The sequence below is a fragment of the Serinus canaria genome, chromosome 5, assembly GCF_022539315.1.
Source record: "Serinus canaria isolate serCan28SL12 chromosome 5, serCan2020, whole genome shotgun sequence".
Lineage (NCBI taxonomy): Eukaryota > Metazoa > Chordata > Aves > Passeriformes > Fringillidae > Serinus > Serinus canaria.
This window is the reverse complement of record NC_066319.1, coordinates 37157454-37179853: the sequence shown is the minus strand read 5'-3', so window position 1 is coordinate 37179853 and position 22400 is coordinate 37157454. Positions and strand designations below refer to the sequence as shown.

Below are 22400 nucleotides of genomic sequence, written 5' to 3'. Positions count from 1 at the left end.
GCGGCCACGCCGTCAGCGGGGGGCGGGGCCGGGCGCGGCGCCAAGCGGCAGCGCGAGCACGCGCCGGGAGAGGGCGCCGAAGGGCGGGACCGAGCATGCGTAAAGGGCCCCTTCCGGTCGGTGACGCGCTCCCGCATGCGCACGTGCGGGTGGTTGGGCGCGCGGAGGGCGTGGTTTGTCCCGCGGCGCGCACGTGCGTGAGGCGGCGCGTGTGGCGCCCCCCCGCGGCGGCGGCGCGATGGAGCTGGAGGCGGCGCGGCGCGCGGTGCTGGCGGCCGTGCGGGGCACGCGCGCCGCCGACCTGCCGCGCCTGCTGCACTGGATGCGCAACACCCGTAAGCGCCGCGCGGGGCCGCGCCCGCACCGTACCGCGCCGCGGCCCTGCGTCCGCCCGCACCCCCGCGGCCCCGCCGGCGGGTCGGTCACAGGGCGCCGTGCGGCAGCCAGGGCCAGGGAAGGGGGGAGCGGTCCCAGGGCGAGGCGCAGCGTGCCCGGGCCGGGGCGCCGCCCCCTTCCGGGGGCACGCGCTCTCAGGGTACCGGCGCCGTGGCCGTGCCGGCCTGCGCCGCTCGGCTCGGCTGGAGCAGAGCGCGGCCGGTGCCGCCAGCCCTGCCCGGCTCCGATCGGAGGCGACCCTGCTCGCCTGTCCGGGGCTGCCGTGCCGTAGGCCGCCGTGCCAGGGACTGGCGGTGTCGCGGCGCGGGCGCGGCCGGCAGCGGGGCAGGACGGCCTGCGGGGTGACCCTCAAACCCTGCAGCGGCACAGGGCGTGCGGAGCCAGCCTGCTCCTGCCGCGCCGAGACGGCTTTGGGTCTTAGGCCTGTCTTGTGCACCTTCGCACGTGTTCACAGCAGTCTTTCAGAAGTTTGGAAACAGCGGTTTGAGCTCATTTACAAACGCTGCTTTCCGCACTTGATGTCACCTTAAGTTAACATAGCCTTCTGTTTACTCCCTTGTTTATGCTTGAATGTAATTTCATCAGCGTGCTGTATTCAAGCATTTTGGGGCAGATGAAGAAAGGAAATATGGGTCATTGCAGAAGCTGTAAGTTTGTAATTGACCCCAAAGGATGACACGGGAAACCTCAACATAGGCAGCGCATTAAAGCTGTAATCACATAGTGCTGTGCTGAATAAAGTCTAAACACTGCTTAGTCTCCGGGGGTATGTGCATTTTTCCATTGCAGATAGGAATCTGGAAGATCCCTCCAATTTTGTGTCACAGTCTCAAGCATCAGTATGCGTGTGTCTTGTTTATTAATGGTTGTCTGCTGGGATGGTAAACCTACCCTAATGATTGTGTGTTAGTAGAAATTCATCATATGATACAGTACTTCCTCGAGCAATGCCCTGCTTTGCTCGGGTTGTGTTTCTTGTTTGGGTCTTTGCTCCAGCGTGTCCACTTTAGGGTGAAAACAACTTCCTAAGCTGACACACAGGGAGCGTGGTACAAAGGCCAGCTCTGACCAAGGACTTGTCCAGCTGTCTAGGTACTTGGAGCTGCAAGTTCACTCACTGTTGCCCTGTGGTTTGTGACCCTCAGCCACACAGATGGAGAGGCAGGACAGATCATTCTCAGGTGGAGCAGGCCCTCTGCTGCATTTATGGGAAGAGAACCAGCTGGGAACAGCCTTTGCTGCCCGTGACAGGCATGCAGCCCTCCCACCCAAACTGGCTCTTTCGTAGGAGAGACATTGCCAAATGTTCCAGAGCACCTGGGAGTTAGCCTTCATGACTAGAGCAGACGTGGACCTTCCTAGAACTTGAAGGCTGAATTTTGATGGAAGAAGTTAGTGTTACTTGCAATTAAACATTCTTATTTTTTGTGTGTGTATGTACACATGTGTATGTATATATCAACACCTGCATATGTCTGTGTATGTGTGTACAGACATAATGCTTGAGCAATCCACTTTAAGCACTGCTGCATCCTTCCATTTTTGAGGTCTTATCTGGACACTTCCTAAACAGTCCTTGGGTTACTGTAAATAATCTTGTTAGAAGTGGTTTTCTTCTATCCCATATGCTCTAATATGTAAAAGTCTCATTGAATTTCACATAGAATCATCCATATTGATTATTCACTTAACATAAATCATTGCAGCTCCTATACACTGTATTAGTTTGTGTGGTGGGCATATATAGCTTTCTCAGCTTCCTGACCCCTTTACAAAAATAGTAAAGCACATGGGGGCTTACTAGTGAAACAGGAAAACACTGAACTGTTTCAGTTAGGAAACTAATACTGTTTTCTCTCTTTCAATTCTATGATCGTGTTTTACTTCTGTCATAGGAATTTTTGGCCAATGTTTTAGCATAGTTTATGTAGACTCCAAAATCCTTTGTCAGTGAATACATTTTAATATTTTTTTATGTTACAGCTTCCAAAACTTACCATAGATGGTTTCTGTGAAAGATAATATGCTATGGTCACTAGCCTTTATTACGATCTCTCAAATATTTTTTCTGAATTTTAATGATCTAGCTTTTTGCCTGGATCTTTCAGTGAAAGGATTCATATATTCTTGCCTGATATTTGCTCTTCATAATTAAGATACAACCTAAAGATTATATTAGGTTCCAAATCTTGAACGACTTTGTGTGTGTGGTACATCTGAGCAATCTGTGTCCTTCTATTTTTATACTGTTCACATCAATAGTGATTGCTGCTGCTTCACTATGTGCATCATCTTTAAACATAATTAGCTTTACTGTTGACATTCGATGGTTTTTCAGCTCATATGCTGCAGATCAGGGAACAGGGTGGACAGGGCAATCAGGATCAAGTAGCTGAAGTAATGAATATGGTTTCATTTCTGTAGTCTCCCTGTCAGGACATCTTCAGAATCTTTTTTGGTTTAGGATTCTTTGATTACAGGCTTGTGCTCTGATAATATTTTATGCTAATTTTATCTTAAAAAAAAATGCTCATTGTTAATATCCTGGCTGGATGCTATTAATTAATATTCTGAGAAATCAAGTTGTACTTTAGTCATCTGCATCCTTGGCATTTGCTTACATTTTTTTTATTGTATTTTGTGAAGTGCTGGTGCAGTATAGAACTGTAGGCAACCATATTTGTTCCAAGGTGTGTCATTTAGAATGTGTGACTTAGGCTAATCTTATTTTCCTGATTGCCACATTTGTGGAGGCATTTAGAGCCTGTAGAATTTGGCCTCATGCTAATGCTTGTAGAAGTTGCCAGTGGAAAAATATCAATGTTTGCTCAGTTCTTGTGCTCTCTCAAGGTGCTGCAGTCTCCCTCTCTAACATACATATATGTTTACATATAGATATATGATAAAAGAGTGGAGATTAGAAAGCTTTATGCCTATGTGTAAAAACTTTTAATTGTTAAGCAATCAAGATATGTTTCACTGCCTCTTTGGGTCATTAACCTGTTCCTGTTTTTGTAATCTCCTTTGTCTGGATGGCTATGTCCTGCTTTATTTCTTTCACCCTGATGAGTACAGGACTAGAGTACAAGATCAGTATCTGTACCTTACTGGTTTTATTTTCTTGCAGCATTGGACAGTGAGCAGAGGTATTTGTCCTGCAGGTCACCTTTGTATAGCTTTTTTGCATTTTACTCAGAGATGCAAATATTTTCTGTGATGTCCCCAGCATAGCACTCTTGATGATGCTTCTCTTAGTGTCGTTTCTCTGAGCTGCTTCTGTGGCTGCATACTGGTAGTAACTTTTAGTGTGGCTCTTTTTTTCCCCCTCCGAATTGTTGCATTTGAATAATTATACTACCCATTTTAATACCGAGCTTGTCCTGTGATAATGAATAGTGCTTGGACTGAGGGTAGTGAGGAGCTGGTAGAGGTTTCTGCTGCTGTACCCTGAATACAGCTAGGGAATGTGGTCTTCTCTCTCTGTGCATAAAGAAGACTGTTTTATGGGAGATCTAAAAAGTTACCAGATCTCTGTGCCACACAGAAATAAAAGCCTAGTCTTTGGTGATACAGATGTAGTAAGGAAACAAACCTCTGATGAACAAAAGAAAAGAAAAGTGGTAGGGATGGGGAGATAATATTGTGAATGAAAACTAGGATAGTACAAATGGTAACAAAAATGGTATCTCCACAGCCAAACTGTTTTTCTGTGGGTGTCAGTTCCTTGCCTTCTCTTCCTGTATCCCATTCCTGTTTCTGTCAAGAAGTTGAGCTTACACTTTTACCTCCAGCTGAGGAGAACTGGGCATGATTCCAGTGTTAGCTGGAGTCAGGCTTTTTCCTTCTTCACACCTCTCGCTGAATTAAAATGTTCATGCACTCTTAGAGTATAAGTCCTGCATAAGGTGGATGCCTTTAGGATTAGTGTTGTTGCAAAGACAGTCTTATTTATTACTGTAACTTAGCTTGTGTTTTCTGACTCACACTGAAGGCATGAAATGTTACTGACAAACTTCCATGGAAGATACAAATTGATTTATAGTAAAGCTAGTTATCTTACCTAAAGTAAAGCCTTGCTTATTTTGAACTGAAAGAACATTGAACATATTCTCACTCCAATGATTTTTGACTAACCTCCCTTAGTAATTACAGGAATGTAAGTGAATGAAAGATTCTATTCGTTTTTTCTATTTTTTTTTCTTTTCTTATGAATGTGGGGTTTTTTGTTTTGAGAATTTTAGAAATTCCGAATCTTTATGTGTGATGGAAGAAGATGTTACTGTTTTAAAGCAGCTGCTTAGCAACACTGCTTGGCTGTTTCACAATCAGCCAGCTCTTCCCACACACTGCAGTGAGATGTACGTCATTTCACGGTGACTTGCATTCCGGCTTTTCTTTTGAGTTTGTCTTAGATCTTAAAGAAAATTAAATAATAAGAGTTGGAGAAAAGAACAGGAACCTTTGGTGTCTTAACTTTTTTATAATAGGATGATTAATGCTTTAATATCCTTTTGCAATAACCATGTTCCAGAAGTTCCGGCTAAGAAAACCTGGGTGAAGCCCAAGAGCTAATTCAAACCACTTGGGAAACCCCCCTGACAATCCCCCTCAGCTGGGTCCCAGCATTTGATGTAGAGCTGGGGCATATTCCCACGTGAGCCTCCACTGTCCAGATTTCTAAAATTTTCAGTAGCAGAAAAGGTTGCATTTGGTGAGAATGAATGCTGGAGGAGATAACCAGTGAATTGACCAAGCTATCTGTTTACATGAGCAGCACCACAGGCATCAGGGGAAATAAACAGAGGAATCTGAATCTTGAGTTTGAGATTGAAGTCACCAAACCACTCTACTTACTGGCAACTGCTGAATGCTTTTGCTGTACTTAAATGCATATTACAAAGGCTGTCTCTCAGTCAGTGTCAGTGAAGCACAGATAAGGTGATAAGACCCTTTATGCTTCTTGTGTTCTATCATGGGGTCTAAGATTGAAATATTTTTCCATCAGGGCTCAATCTTACTGTTGTGATACTAACTTCTAAATTTTTTTTCAGTTCATGTAACCGTGTAGTCATATACTCCTCCAAACCGTTTCCAATCTATGCATTTTCTGAGAAACTTAAATATGAAGCTAAGATTTCAAAGTGATACGCTGGTCTGAATTGCTGATTGTTCCTACAGTACTCAAAATATTCAATATCAAGAGTATCACTCAGAATAGTAATTGAAAAACAGTCATTGCAAATCTTCTAATTTAAGGATAAACAACATATAATTAAGTACAATTTTTTTTTTTTTGATGGATTCACTTGTACTGGGAGCAAACCAGCTTTTTAAGAGTTTGGTGTACAATTTAGTCTTGTGACTTGAAAGTTGGGGGCAGTCAGTGCTGTAAATTCAGGCTTTTAACAGGCAGTGAGGGAGGAGTATCTGATAAAATCAACCTAAGTGATTATGGAGGATGTGCTGCTTTAGTACAGTGTTCTGCATACAGAGAAGAAACTTCTCATCATACTCTTAGGAGCAGACCAAGTGTGTCCAGCATTTTCTATCATGTACTTTATTATCTAGGAATTAGCATGTTCTCTGATAGGTAAAGTTATCAGATGATAATTTTCACAAGACAAGAAGAGGAAGGAAACAGGATAAGAAAAACTTGATTCTTTAAATGTTTCCTTTCAGTCTGCAGGTGAAACTAAAGTGGAATGAGTATCTTTAAAAAGGATGAAAATGTGGGTTTCTGCAATCTGACAAGAATAGTATGTGTTTTTGTGTTTGTGTGTATGTTATAAAGTAATTTAGTACAAGGCTTCATATCCAAATTTGTCGAAGTGATTTATTCAACTGAAATATCCTTTCAGAAGAGATAAAAATAGCATTTCATTTTCACATTAACATTTATTTGTTAAAATGATACTACACCAAAATTCTTTTCCACTGTTCTGTTTGATGGGATATTACCTATAATTGGATGAATCATCAGCTGTGGGAATTTGCATTAATTTTCTTTGTTGTGACAAGTGATACTGGTGTGAGAGAGGTCTCAAGAATACCAAATACTTCTAAGTTGTTAGTCATTGAAATGTAATAATGGTGGGGGAAACTAGGGATTGTGAAACAGTATGAGACTTACCTTGTTTAAAATTTAACTTCAAACCATCTTTCAATTAACTAGTGTAAAAGACTTGAACTAATAAAGTGAACTCTGGTTATATTTCTGTTGGAAAAAGCCAATTACTTTTTTACCAATAACTATGTATGCTTTGGGACAGAAACAATATTTAGAGTTCCTGAGGTACTTGGTGTACTGAGATCACATACTGCTTCTCAAATTATTTAGCCAAAAAGGGCAATACTAAAATTTTAGGATTGTGTGCTGCTTCCTTGACTTGGTTCTTCAGTATTATTAAAACATTCTGAATTACTAAATTAACCTTGTTTTAAGTAACATGGCTGTTAATATTTGCTTTTCTCTTCTGTGAGTCGGAGTGTATATCTAGAGGACCATGAGGTGCTTGCTGCTACGGTTGCCTTTGCTAAATCCTCTCCTCTCCTTCAGTGACATGTAATCTTCCGTTGTCATTTGAAATCACACATTGCTTGTCTTCAATCCTGTATTTTGCAGTGCTGGGGTGTTCAGATGTTGGTGTAGCGGTGCTCTCTATCTGGTGTGAGGCTTTGTGATGTTTTCTTAGCTTCTGTAGAAAGGCTGACTAGCACCAGGGTGATAATGAGGCTTTTTGCAACGTGTTAATTAAATTTTATAAATGCATGTTGAGTAAATCCAGTGGAACCGGTTTTTGAAGTAAAATACAAACACTATGCACTCAGACTTCCTCCATAAACAAATGATTGTGATTCATCTTGCAGTGTTTCATGAACTGTACATTTCTTTCCTGGTTAGTTGTCTGTTCAATGAACACAGGTTGGCTTGCACACTCTCAATTTCACGTTGTATGCATTTAATGTATGTAACAGGTACTAAAATGATATATAAAATACTTTTCTATTTTTGTTTCTTCTTTGAAGATTCCTTTTAAGGCGATACTGAGATTCTCAAGAGTGAGCAATTTGTTAAACACGAGGGTGGAGTTGATAAAACTGTACCAGCAGAGATGCATATTTTCATATTTGGCACTGGTGTTTCCTACTTGATGGCAATCTACAAATATTTACATACTGCAAAAGTAAATGAGTTATTTCGGTAGCTGTTGCTGTTTCTTGCTTTGACAGGAAGGAGTCCTGACTCTCCGTGTCAGAGTTCAGTCACAGACTGTACACACAGGTGTGGAGTGTTGCACACACAGCTTCTGCTCCAGCTGCCATTTTGTCATCTCGGGTGAGGTCTGTTCAGACCTCCTTCCCCTATTCTGTTCCTGCTTATTGTGCTTTAGAGTATTAACTGCTAGTTAGAAAGGAGCATTTCCATTTGTCATTTATTTTTCAGGGTCAATGTTTCAACAGTTTTTTCTTTGAGCTGTATATGTGTTGTCCTTAGGACTTGTTTTGTACAGAGCATACAAGAACTCTGTGTGTGTCATACTTTGTGTCACAAGGAGAGATCAGAGGGCCCTATGCAAGGTGGTCAGTGTTGTGACAGGTACTGCACAGATTGAACTCAGGGCAGGGAAGGGATATTCTGGGTTAGAGGAAGATGGATGTGCTGCCTGTGTCTCACTGAAGGTGTTGGAACACTGAATAGTCTAGAGGGCTATCTGTCACTAATGTTGGCCAGGAAAGGTCAGCCAGGGCGTGAGGGAGCAGATCCTATTGAGGCACTAGATCTGGGAGGAAGAGAGTTCTGTATTTGTGCGTTGTGAGGTGGCTGGCCTGGTGGTCTAGGAACACTTCCTGCATTTCATTAAATGCTATAAATGAATTTGATACTCTTAACAGGCACTATAACAGCTGGATGAGCTCTCTTGCATAGTAATAGTATTGTTTTAAAGCAAGTGCCAGATGTAGAGGCTTATTGCCCACAGGCACTGATCGGTTCAGCTGCTAATATCAGCTTTCTACTCTCCTGTCTCTACCATGACTTTTTCCCTTGCTCCTTCAGATGTTATCCACCTCAGCAAACTGGTGCCTTGGCACCCTGAAGGCATATTGTGGTGCTGATGGTCTTGGTTAAGCTACAGTTAGATTTGCCCACCTTCCCTTCCCATAATACCTTGGTTTACTTGTGTGCTGTATCACATCCATGTAAATCTTCCCTGAGCTGGTTGGAAAAGTCACTGTGCTTCTGGGGTCTTCATAACAAATCTGCAAATTGTTGGATCGGCTGTGAGTTTAACAGGATGGGTGCTCATTAGAGGTTTCAAATTAAAATGCTGACAAGCTGGAGCTGCTGCATTGCACCTGTTGTGTTGGTGTTGCTGCTGTTGCAGCTGCTGCCTCTCTCTATGTTCTTTGCTGCGAAGTGTGCATCTCTTTAGGAGCTGAAGTTCTGGAGAATCTAACTGTGAGCACTTTGGAGCAGTGAATTGCCTTCCTGAAGTATAACAACTACCAATGGTAATGGTCCATCAGGGCTTTGGAGCATTACTACTGTATGTTTAATAAATTATAAACCAAATGTATTTTAAGGGAATACAGATAATTTAAAGTTTCTGCTGCTTACTACAGGGGGTTCAGGGTTATCTGTTTGGGTCCATTTTCAGATGTGTTGAAAGAACCATTTACATTTGCAGTCTAAAGAAGAGAGCCTTTTGCACCAGTGAATGATGCTTTCTTAAATCATATTGTTCTCACTACAGTGCTTAAGCAAAAACCATTTCAGAAACATTTCATAGTTTAAAGGTTTGCAGGTTTCTGATTCCTATACTAGCCTTAAAATTTCTCACTCTTTCTAGCATTTCCTGTGATCCACAGGAAAGATTAAATATATTAGCATAGAGAAACTTGTAGTGCGTTCTGTAGATTTATTTTGAACCTGTTTTCCATCAGGCTTTTCTGTACTAATGTTCCCACCTGGAACAGCAAAGCTAACAAACATTGCCTTTTTTAAAAACACCTGTAAAAGCTGTCAGATTTTCTTTTTGTAAGTGATGTATGTACGTGTAAAAAAGCAGTCACTGCCCAACATGTTGGCAGTCTAAATAAAACAGGAAGCAAACCAAAAGAGGTGGAGAAGAGACATACACACTTGTTTCATTTTTAGACAAGACTCAATAGATGGGTTTGGTATATTTTTACTGGATTAGATTAGTGGTTGCTTTTTGGTGGTGGTGGTTGTGTTTACAGGTTTGTAGCGTTGACCTGAGATGTGCCTTTGTTTAGAACAGTTCAACATCTCAAAGCAGTGAGATGTCCAGACAAAAAGGAATTTAATCTAGTCCTTCTTTTGAGGAAAATGTAGCAAGAAAAGAGCAGAATACGGGCATACAGGAGATCTTGTACTGAATGCCAGTTAGGAACATCATACCCCTAACGTGAAATTGGGGGATATAAGCAGGATGTTGGCTGAAAGATGTGAAAACTCTGGTAAGGGTGAGTAGACCTTTAGCTGGAATTCTCAATACTGCAGGTCAGAAAGGACGAGAGAGTCCAGGAGATCCAAGCGAAAGCGTTGAGAATCCTCACACACTAGGAAAAAAAACAACCCAGGAAGGGTTTGGATGGGCAAATCTTGGTTTTTCTTGGAAAGGAGACTGATATGACATGTGATGAGTCTTCAGGGAAGTAAATAGTTGCTATATAATAGGAAAGGAACAAAGTTTTCTATTTCCATTGCGAGTGGGGCAGAAAATACAAAGTAGTGGCAGAGGACATCTAAATCAGTAATTAAGAAGGGTTTTTCCTTTCTAATTTTAAGGGTAATCAAGCACTGGAATAGATGGCTAAAGGTGGCTGTAGAGTCCCCAGCATTAACAGTCATTTTTAAAAGAGCAGTTTGAAGAAGTAATGACACTTACTATTGATTGAGCCTTGGAAGAAGAAAGGATTACATGTCGTCACATGGTTTCCTTCTGAATCTTTTTTCTAGATGTCATTAAAAAAATGTGCTGAAGTAATGCAGGAATATCCTGGAAAAATAGCAAAAATTTCCACTGTGGCTTTGCAAAAATGTATTGGTTTACATCCATTCCTATTTTCCTTCTCATTTGAAATATTTTGATAGTTTAGGTAATGTAAAATGTATTGTGAGTTGAACTGTTGAACTGTGCATTATCCCCGATTTTTTTGTAAGTTTATTAGAAAGATCATACATATAAAAAGAAACTTGTATTAAAAAAAAAGCCTGCATGTAGGCAACTATTGAGTTTTGTAATTTCTCCAATAGTTCAAAAACATCTTTGATGTTTTTTATATCTTAAACTGAAACAATATCACTTTGGTGGCAGCCCAGACCATCATATGTGAGTTATAAATTTATAAATATGAAAATACGTGGCAAAGTTATTACAATCCAAATCTGTCATTGGCTGGAAAAGCTAACAAAGGCTGAAAAATGCACGTGAATAAAAAACCTTATCCATCTGGTGTTGTTTATGTCTTGCAACTGTATTGTACTGGTCATCACTTAGTCCACATGATCTGCATATGATTGTTCAGGGGTTTTTGTTTGTCTTGATTTATAGATGACTTTGATGAGCTTGTGGTGAGTAACGATGATGTTGTGCTCAGAAATATCGCTGAAGATTTGCGGAATCGTTTACCCATCGAGGCAATGTTCACTTCAGAACATCAAGCTGTTCAGAAAGTAAGCTAATTGTTATGGTCTGCTTTTGCTGAAGCACATCATTTATTCTGATAGCATTTTTAGCAGCAGTTCATAATAGAGAATGAACATGGATTGAAGTATAGGAAATCTCAGTTTGGTTCTCAAATCTGTTGCTCTTTGTTTGCATGACTCCAAAAAAGTTGCTTCATAGTTTTTAATACTTTGATCATATGTTATTTGGGATAGCTTTCATTCTGTGTGGATTGGCATCTGTCACAGTGATTCTTCAATGCTAGCACCATAATTGACTCTAACAGCCCCCTTAAAGACAACAGGAACACAGGCCCAGTGTTTTGCTGTTGCTGTAATGTGGGCAGCCCAGAGATGATATCCAGCTCTTTTCACATTCTCATGGCTCAGAAACAGGTGGGCTGTGAGTCTTGTGGGAGGAGAGTGCACCTTTCCTACTTGACCTGTCAGTATACAAGGAAAGTTAATGCATTTCCCAGAAAAGTGGTGTGTGGCTCTTCAGTGGGAGAAGTGGATTGGCCACATGCAGCAAGCCTGGAAAAGGGAGGAAAGATGAGTAGGTGGATGAGGATTATGCCCCTTGAAATGATGAGAAGGCAAGCATCCCAACTGGTATACATTTGATTGAAAGTGACACCCATGTTAATTATGGGTACTTCTAGATAGAGGCATAAGGCACAATGATGAAAAGAGTCAGTTGAGGCTGAGAAGCAGAATTGACCTTTCTGCTAAATTTAAGTTACATTCTCCTCATTAAAAGAGGAGAAAAAGCTTCCTTTACCCTGTATGTTCTCTATAGCCAACCAAGCACTAAAGAGACAAAATTCACATTGGGCTCCCTACTCAGATATCAAAACCAGCCTGCTTTTGTTTGTCGACTACCACTTACTGGTTATCTCAGTGGAATTTGATAACCCAGTTTACATGCAGGATTTCTGTAGGTTTTGTGTTTGTTTGAGGGTAGGGTTTTTTTGGGGGGGGTGGGGTGGTGTTTGTTTGTTTGTTTGTTTGTTTTTGTTTTTGTAATCGTTGCATAGGGAAAAGCATGGATCGCGGGGATTTTGGGAAGGGTAGGATGGTGGGATAGTTATGTGTGACAGTGTAACTGAGTTTAAGAGACTTGGTTATGCCTTTCTAAGGTTTTGTTCCTCTTCTCAGATACACCAGCATCCACTGCCCATGATTCATGTTGATGCATTCCTTTATGATGATGATGTTGTTGATTCATTGTGTGAGGAGGGGAAAATGAGTAGGAGCTACTGCACAGAGTGTGGCTCATACAAAACTGCATCTTTAGGTAAGTGTTCTTTTGGGAACATGAGAAACAAATTGAGTTTAACTAAACTGGTTTGTGCAGTGACTCAGCTGGACATGACAACATCCAGCTGATGGGGGACTTTGTCCAGACTGCTGCAATATACAGGCCAGAATTATTTCCCATAACGAATGGAAGGAGCCTCCTACACATGTAAGTTGAATTAATTTGCAGTGTATGAGTGACAATTGTTGCCCACAAAAACTGGGCAGGTAAGAGGCAGTCTATGTACCACTGGAGAAGAAGATGCAAGAGGGAAGACAGTACTGTAGAGTCCATCCAGTAGCCTGGGTCTCCTCTCACATGCTCAAAAACAGTGGAAAGCACTACCTGTCTTAAAGCTTGTGTGTGTGGTGTGGTACAGATCAGTGCTGTTGCCAGTAGAGCACAGCCATTGAAGGAATGGTTGATATGGAGAACATTCCATTCATTGAAACTTTGGAGTTGAAATTAAAGCTATTAATATGTCTGCCCACAAAAAGTTTTGCACAAATTTTATTTGCTACGTTTCCTTGTTCAGTTAAACAGTTCCAAGTTACTTTGTTTTGTATTCTTTAACATATGTTACTGTGCAGAAAAAGGTAATTCAGTTTCATGAAGGATTTCAAAATTCTCCATGTAAGGCAGGGAATCCTCAGACTTGGGACAGGCTGCTTGGCTGATTACCTCTGATCTGCAAACCCTGCCCTAGTGCACTAATGCAGACAAGAAACCACACAAGTTTTCAGTGAAGATAATTCTTCAGGTTACTATTTCAATGGTTAATTACACAGTAGTTAGTACTGCCCACCCAACACCTTTGTTCTGTTCTTATTTCCCAGAGTTTATTTCGCATTCCTTTTCCCTCATGGAACTGAAGTTTCTTTATCACCATGTACTGCCTGACCTGACAGGAAAGGTAGTGGTTGACGTTGGCTCCAGGCTTGGTGCAGTGCTATTTGCGGTAACTTCCAGCACAGGAATTCATATTTTGTTACTGTGACAAACATTTTCCCTCTTTGCTGACTGCCTACTCTCATTACTCAATATTGGATGGGTCATTCTGAGAGGCACATCTGATCTGACTCTCTGAATAGTGTAATGTGCTGTTTACTAGCAATTTCAGTTCTTCCTCTGTTCCTCACAAGAGGGAATACAAATGATCTTGCTTATGGAGAGGAAAAGTCTGTTGTCCAACAGAGAAGCATATTGCTGTCACACATGCTGCTCTTTTGCTCGTTCCTGCTGTCTCTTTCATAAGTGAGTTTGTCCTCTTATGTCTTGACCATGCCTATATATAGATTGGTTATGTTAAATTCCTTTATGAAGCTGATAAACTGTTAAAATATACAAAGGAAGACTTTGATATGAATTTGTCTCCAAAAACATATTGTCCTGCTCTGCATTTTAAAATGCACATAAAATACTTCATCGAGAAACTTGAGTGCAATTTTGATTGCTTTTGGCATGGCTGGTAAAACATATGGCCAACAGCAATGCAAAACACACATTACTACTTTCTTTAAAAAGTCAATGTGTGTTTAGGGCTCAATCTTGCAAACACTTGAGCATGTGATTTTACTCATTTGAATAGTCTAATTTTGGGATCACTCAAATGAGGAAAGTTACTCCCATTTGTAAATATTTGCAGCATTGGGTCCTTATATGGTAACACTTTGGCTAGGCTGAATTTTTTTTTTAAGTATTTAAATGCTTGTATTATTATAGTAGAAGATACTTTCAAAGCACTTTTTCAAAAAAGTTCTGCTTTGTAATGTGGTCTTGCCTTGGAGGAGGGGTGACTTCACAGGTTGCTTTTCTACTCTCTGAGTAGAATGGTTTCAGAAAACGTTAATAATGAAGTTATCATGTGGATAACTTCTCGTGATATATGGATACACGTGGATCTCAGATATTCTGTATCTTCAGCATTGTTTGTCTTTGCCATTGTTGGCAAAGTGTAATTATTCTGCTCAATGGAGACAGTGGCACTTAGAACAGTGTCTTTGTTAGGGCCCTGTATGCTCAAGTATTTGCACTTTTTTTCTCTAACATTTCCAGCAGCTTCCCCAAATCTTAGCCCAAAACTGAACTATTTTTTGGGCTTAATATTAAAGTCATAATTTAGTTTTTTTTGGTGGGTTTTTTTTTTGCATATATAGCTGTATGATGCATCTGAAAATGTCAGTAATGCAGTAACTTAGAGAAGCTGACAAAGACTTGGTATTAAAATATCCTACTATATTATTGGTATATTGTCCTCCATTTTCACTCATTTTGACTCTCTTATGTCTCATGGTTTTTTTTGTTCTTTTCTCTTGATATTTTCTTCTTCAATTAAATTCAGGAGTCTTTTCCCCTCACACTGTTTTCATAATTTGTTTTGTACACCTTTTTTCTTTCTGAGACTATTTTCTATCCATTTTGCAGTTCAAGTGAACTTGGAGCTTCCCTTTTCTTGTTTTTTTTGATGTGTCATTTTGGATCTCTTACTAACATTTGTGAGGCTTTAGTAGGAATTGCCAGATCAGAAACTTAGCTTTGAAAAATATTTCACATCCACTGAAAGACATTTCTCAACTCACTATTTTAAAATGTTTCTCTAACCTTAACTCGTGTTTCATTCTCTTCTTTTTAAATGAAAATTTTGAACTTGTTTTAAAGGCATCGCAGTTACTAATTTTCCTTTTCCTGATGTAGGGTTATCTTTATAGCTCAGCTTCCCAGCTGTATGGAGTAGAAATGAATGCAGACTTTTGCCAGTTGCAAGAAATGATGGTTACAAAGTACGAGTTCATTGACAGAATAAAGGTAACCAAATGTATGTTTTAGTTTTTGTATTTTTAACCACTGTGTACAAGGTATCAGGTTTAAGTGAGTGGCTGGTAAATCAGCATTCTGAGAAGTTTCTGTCTTTGTTTGTTTTGATTCTAAACAAAGGCTTTGCATTAGGAAAAAAAGACCTTATAGTAAAGAGGAAGAGGGAAATTATCAAAATATTAATCACTTAGCCTTTTTCCTGACTGGACTTACCCATTGGCTCACACAAAACAGATAAATCTTAGCCAGTTCTCCCAGGGAAATCAATTACATCATTGCCACTCACTTCTGTTAAACTGAGTGTATAGAGAATTTCTGTCACAAACACTAAAGTAAATGTCTCTGATTCACTTTTGTTAGCAGAAAAATGTTTGTAGGATTTGCAGATTTGAATCTAAGGATACCTAAAGGACTTAGAATTATTCATATTTCCTTTCATAGAATGTCAGTGTATATGTACCTTCCACAAACAAAATGGGTTTCAAAGAAAGTGCTATCATTATGGGAATCACTTCCCTAGTTTCATTATGGGAATAGCTACTAATATTTTAAAGAGGGAAAAAAAAATCCTTTCTGGATCAGACCCATTATTTTGTTACCAGCCAAAGTTGGTAAGTGGAATATGCTGAAAAGAATACTGACTTTAATCCTGTGTTTAATGCATGTGCTCTGGAATGGAGTCACACGAACTGCTGAGTATGGTAATTTCTTGGGTATTAAGGTAACCCAATTTTAACCTAGAAAGAAATAATGAACATATTTAACACAGGGTAAGCAGTAGCATTGGGTTGCTCAATTCAGTCGCAGTTGCTGACAGTTTATCCATAACCTTTGGGTTTGGCTTATGTTTTATGTTCATAACACTTTACTGTGATGAAACTGAAAGTACAGTTAGGAGCTCTGTCAAGTTAATTCAGTGGAGCTGGAGATCTATAAGCATGCTTTTCAGCCCTGTGTATTTTTTATTATAAGCTTTTATGTATTTTCTTCACACCTTGTAATTCTGCTGAAGTATTCATTTTGGAGCATAAAGATAAGATAATAGGTTTTCAAAGCAGTGCCGGAGGACTTAGCTATTTGAGTCTCATTAAATGCTAATTTAGTCATGTGACTCCTGTTACCACACTGCTTTGAACATTTCAATCTTATATTTTTATTTCACCCCCAAATGAATTCTCTGTAGAGGTACAGATCAGGTTGAAAAATTGTGAGAATCCAGATGGTGGTCATAATTCATGGCACAAGTTTGAAAAACATTTTAGAGACTCTTCTTAAATAGAGATTGTTTTTTTCAAGATATTCTGAATTTTATTAAAATATGTTCCTAAAGGATAGCAAAGTGAAATGTTATCTTTAGTGGCTAAATCTCTGAGTGAACCTTGTGTTTCTTTGGTCAACACTTGGTTTGTTTAAGTACATAGAAGGTTGCTCAGCATCTTTTGCCATTTGAGGAAACATTTAGCTGCTGGGAGGAAAGTAAACAGTTCATCAGATCTTAGGAAACTTGAGACCTCAATTCAGAAATTGACTGTAGTCATGAAAGGCTTGGTGTGTATTCCACTGAATGACAGGGCAGTTTTAAAATCAGTTGCTGCCTCATCTGTTGTGCTGGCCCCAGCCAAGCAGATCAGAGAACTGGTTCAGCTGAAACCAACCCCAGCAATATTGGGGTTTTGACTAGAGCAGTATCTGGGTCTGGCTCATTGTGCAGCCTAACATGCTTATGTGGTCCCAAATTCCCCAAGAGGAATGAGGATATGCTTGGGGAGAATGAGTTACTTAGGTCACTTTGGTTCAGTGTGGTCACCTGCTCTGTAAATGCAGAGTAATTTTAGGTCAAGTCTTAAGTCAGTCATTCAAGTCAAAGGAACATCAACATGCGTTAAAGTTTTCCAGTAGTTTAAGCATCTTTCTGAATTGTGGTTTAAAATATTAGTAGTGCCATTAATATCCTATCCTGTGCATGGGGTTATTCTTCCCCAGGTGTAGGACCCTGCATTTGCTTTTGAAGAGTTTCCTCCTCAGGAGGTTCCTCTCTGCCCATCCCTCCATAGTATCAGCCACACCTTCCAGCTTTGTGTCATCAGTGAACTTACTGAGGAGGCATGTCCCCTTCATCCAAGTTCATTTGTGGATAAATTAAACAATACTGGACCCCATACTGAGCCTTGGGGGACACCAGTAGTGACAGGCCTCCAACTCCAGACCCTGTGCCACTGTTTATGACTGTCTGTGATCTAGCATTCAGTCAATTCTCAGTCCTCACTGTCCACTCATCCAGCCCTCACACCCTGAGTTTGCCTGTGGGGATGTTGGGAGAAACAGTTGAGAGCCTTGCTGAAGTCAAAGTAGACAAAATCCACTGATCTCCCCTCATCCATGCAGGTAGTTGGTTCATCACAGAAGTCAATCAGCTTGGTTAAGCAGGACTTTAGTGAATCCATGCTGACTATTACTTACCCCTTCAAAAGATATTCCAGTTTACATTTCTCATCAGATTTGGGATGCATAATAATACAAGATCCTGAGTTGAAAAGGACCTACATGGATCATTGAGTCAGATTGATAAGATTACTCTGTCTTTAAGAGGAAATCAAACACATCAGAGTGTTAATGAGCACCCATATTCTCCTGTCTCACTTGTTTTGAAAAATGACATGATGTGCTAATATCCTTTTTGGTAGGTGAAGGTAGACGAAATCAAAACAGCTCCTCTTCTGCTGACTGGGGAGGCAGTTGTTTAGTAGGATCCTCCAGTGCTACTGAGCATCCTGCTTTTTCAACATTCCCAGTCCCAATATGCACTGTGAGAATTCAGCTGTCGAATCTGGGTCTGTAGTGTCTTTTCTAGCTATAATCCTTCAGTAACCCACTGACCCTGTGAGATGCCTTTTATTATCCTCAAAATAGCTTCAACTAGCTTAACTTCTTTCCTGAAATCACTGGACATTTGTGATAAAATACTGGCAAGTTAAATATAACAGCCAAATATAATACACCATCTCTTCTTTTATGACACACAGTTCTAAACCAAAATTCAGATGTACTTTATTTTACTTAGCATTAATTGATTATCTTAATTAGAAGAGTTAAATCTGATTTTAAAAAATTGAAAGGTTATTATGGTTGTGTATGTCAGTTTTATCTACTGTGAAGCCAGTGAAATACCTGTTTTTGTGACTGGTTCAAAAGGGTGGTAGCAGCTGCTGTATTAGGCTGACAGGCTTCATGACTTCTCAAAGGCTATATTTGTCTCTTAATTTATGCCTTCGGAAATTTCTCTCCTTCAGGTGGTTCATGCAGACATCTGTACTCAGCCCTCACTTCTGCAGAAGGCTGATGTTGTTGTAATGAATAATGTCTTTGAATATTTTCTTGACAGACAGGAACAGGCCAGGTAAGCTCTGTGTCCAAACAAGTTACCTATTTCTTTGCAAATATCTATGTAACCTTGTGAATAATAGAAAACCTTAAGGTTGTGCTTTTTGAAGGCATATACATAATTTATATAAGGAAATTGTTTCATACCATCTACTTCTAATTGTTATACTTAACTACTGAGGTGTTCTGGTAGTTGTTTATTGTTAAACCCACTAAACACTGCTGCTTTGTTTACCCAAACCTTGGCTTGAATCCTTGCACTGATATGTTCAAATAGTATCTTGCTGCTAAAGAACCTGAGATTACTGTGTCAGCATAAAGCCTAATCTTTAGAAGTGAGTCACTGACTCCCTGATATCAGAGCTTTAATATATACAGACTACAAAGCATGGTTCTGAATGATATTTCTAATAGAGATTTGTAAGGATGTGGTAGCAAACAAACGTGTGGCTAAGGTTCTCTTTCAGGTACAAGGCACTCACAGATGAGCTTTTGCTAATCCAGCAGCATCCATTTAAAGTGTAAATAACTTGATCATCATAAGTTTAGAATGGGCAGTTCAGAAAAAAGGAGTACCTGTGTTTCCACTTGGTCCCAGCCAAGTCTGTCATTCTGTACCAGCTTCAGCTAAGGCTTGCCCTGCTGCCCTGGATACCAGGTGATAATAGCAACCAGACAGGCACAGAGTGGATGGGTGAAGGATAGTGGATGTTTCAAAATGCCAGGAGATATATTTTCAGGCACAGGACTGAGAATTCATTTGATTCTCTCATAACTTGGGAATAGTGGTTTAGTGTTGCACTAGTAGCATGAAGACAAATGACATTTGAAGAATGCTGGAAATTAAATTCTTTTTAGTCTGAATTGCTGTGCTGTGAGAAATGATCTTACTTGCAAAATCAAAAAAAAAAAAAAAAAAAAAAGGAATGCTGGGGGCTATATTTAAGTACTCTGATTACTAATGTCTTAAGAGAAATACTTTGTCACGACTGTATGAAGTATGTATGTAAAGAGTAGCTTGTTGTGAAGCTTAATAAAGGACTGCACTTCAGGACTGGATTTTCTTCAAACCAAAGGGGCCAAATGTAAATGTTTAACCCTTGTTCATAGTGAAAGTCTTGACAATACCAAATGATATGCATGTATGTATGAGAATTACAAAGTTACAAAATCTAACATAGTAAGACAATATATTCCCTGTGTTTTTAGTCCAAAGCTTGGTTTAATTCCTGCAAATACATTTGCTTAGATATTAGTAGTGACTCATAAGCATGTATTGCAAATCTTTAAGCTTAGTCTACCTCTGGCCAATAAACTGCAAGTGTTAAGATTCATTGTATATCAAATATGTGTGTTTTTTCCTGAAAAAATTGGTCACCTACCTTTAAATGTTTCAGAGCTTGGGAATTTATTGCTTGTAATGTAAGGAAAAGAGGGTCCTTATTAGTGACAGTTCCAAGTCTTGAGGAATCACTTTCAAAGCTCCAGGTAAGTTCCCTCAGCCTGTTTTAGCTGACACATTTTGTTATTTTCTGTTAAAGCAGCATTTCTGTAGTTGAAGTTAGCTGCTTGCTAGTATTGCTGTAAGGAGGGATATATAATTTTGTGCAGAGATTAAAAGGGGGAAGACTCAGGATTCTGTTTTGAGGTTGACCACCAGCACATCTCCCTGTACTTAGATTGTCCTCATGTGAAAAGGAAAATCCCAGCCTCTGTCAGTAGGCTGCATGAATCATTGTATTAACGTGTGTATTAATGAGCTTTTGGAAGTACAGATGAGTGAGAGATGTGGTCTCCCAGCTAGCCTAGTAGTGACTACCATCAGGCATCTTGGATCAGTTACATAGCTTTGAATTGCAGTTGGAAGCAAACATAACCACAGTGCCTCTTTGAGAGATGTTGAATGCTTGTGCTGCTCCCGATGGGCCGCCCTCTGCCCGTTCTGCCATCAGTCATCTGTAGATCATGTGTGTGATACCTGGTCAAATTATCTGGCCTAGCTTTAGTTAGGAAACAAAACACTGATCAGACATGACAAGGTTATGTATAAAGTGACTTTCTCACAACAGTAGTTAGTTTTAGAGAAATTGAATCACTTGTTGCCTGGATGCTGATGGGTGAAGTAGATCCTCAGCCCCAAGACCAGCAGTGGTGTCATTTGAACTTTTCTTGGAGCAGGCTGTAGTCACAGAGCAGCTGAGAAGCCCTTTGTAGCCTTAACACAGTACTCCCTGTGTGTAAAACAAGAAAATACCTGTGATTCTTCCATAATACTGTTAGCTTGTCCCTCAGCACATCTGTCAGAATGTCACCCTCTGAATTAGGATGCTTGAGGCTTATACAAATGCATAAAGAAAGGCGTCTGTAATATGCTAACAAAATATCTAGACTATTGAGTGAGAAAAATTTTAAAGTTACCTTTATCTCCTATTTGAGTTAGAATGGCTTTTCCAGAAATTAATTTATCATTGCCATATAATTTGGAATGACTAATCTCTCCTATTATGTCTTGCCTTCTTAGTGTTGAAACTCCTTAACCTTGAAATTCCTGCTGTTTCTTAACATGGTTGATTTAAGGATCTGCTTTCATTGTTTCAGACAGATATACAGCTCAGTCAATGGGCTGAAGAGGTGCAGCTGAACTATGATGTGTATATGGAAAAGGATGTTGACAGAGAAGCACTTGAACAGATTCATTTATACAAGATTCTCTAGTACCTGGAAAAATTTACTAGTATCCTTATGATATATATTTTGGGCCTAAAATGAACTTGGATTGCTTTGTTTGAATAAATCAGGTCAAAACTGATATTGTGGTTAATTTGAGTGATATATGTGGTTTTTAATGAAAAAGTGTCTTTTGAAACAGGATTTCTTACTGAGGCATTTTGTCTCAACAGGGTATTTTGACTTTTAACTAGGAGATATATTCATGGTTTATTTTTTGCAGAAATGTTAAAAAGAGCATCTATATAGTAACACTAAAAGAACTTTTGGTCATCAGTAGCATTATGCACTGACAATGTTTGGTAAATATATCAAACCTACAAACAGTGAATCCTTATGGATGTGAATTATAAGAATGCATTTAGAGTAATGTTACATAAAAGCTGTAGTGCTGTTTTATTTTGGTATAAAGCATTTATTCTTATCAGTAACAATATTTATTTATTAACAGCATTTATTTGGTGTTCCTCCTATGGAATTTTTAGGTTTTCTCTTCAGGTTCTGCTTGATAACATGTCAGCAGATAGATTATCTGCTGGCATGTTATGAGGGAGGCAACTTCATCCATTTAGTTAGTTGTCCTTAAGGTGGGTGTTAGTATAAAATAATGAAGGACACCGAGGAGCCATGGGGAATTAATACAGCAAATCCAGGATGATGGAACTCTTTTCCTGCACTTCTTCTGTGGATGGTAGGAAGTGTAATAAGGGGTTAAGAAGCTGAAAATTCTGAACAGGTGTCATGGCTTAGCAGAGGCTTGGTGGTGGCGTAAAACACTGGAAATTCGTAACAGAGCCTCCTCGGAGAGAAAAGATCCACATACGCCCACCACATTTATATTTAGATTTTACGTTCTAAGGATGTAAAGCTTTTAGTCAGCTGAAGAATGTTTTGGGTTTTAGCAAACATTAACAATCCCAAGTGCAAAAATACTAACTTCAGAGTTTTGGACTAAGCGTGTTGTGAATTTAGAAGCATTGTTAAAAAGTTTGCTGCACAACTTATGTCTAGTGTAAATGGGAAAACATTAAATTGGATTTCAGTCTTCAAATGATGTACAGGTCTGTGACTTTGATAATACATGCTCTAAGC

The 22400-nt window shown here is 39.7% G+C and overlaps 1 protein-coding gene across 5 annotated transcripts; it reads left to right on the top strand.

The window, feature by feature from the left end:
- Nucleotides 1-52: 52 nt before the first annotated feature.
- LOC103826936 (uncharacterized) lies at nucleotides 53-22333 on the top strand. 5 transcript variants are annotated; one of them, XR_007777833.1, is made up of 9 exons: nucleotides 53-335; nucleotides 10974-11095; nucleotides 12245-12383; nucleotides 13223-13344; nucleotides 15081-15191; nucleotides 18491-18597; nucleotides 19979-20069; nucleotides 21184-21315; nucleotides 21907-22333. XR_007777833.1 is itself a non-coding variant. In XM_050975886.1 (9 exons), exons 1-8 carry the CDS (start codon nucleotides 239-241, stop codon nucleotides 21294-21296), a joined length of 906 nt encoding a protein of 301 aa, XP_050831843.1. In that variant the 5' UTR covers nucleotides 74-238; the 3' UTR covers nucleotides 21297-21315; nucleotides 21907-22332. The 5 variants fall into 5 exon arrangements, 4 of the variants coding, with proteins under 4 accessions (XP_050831845.1, XP_050831844.1, XP_050831843.1 ...); XM_050975886.1 differs by having other exon boundaries at nucleotides 74-335; nucleotides 21180-21315; nucleotides 21907-22332; XM_050975888.1 differs by lacking the exon at nucleotides 21907-22333 and having other exon boundaries at nucleotides 21184-21390.
- Nucleotides 22334-22400: the final 67 nt, after the last annotated feature.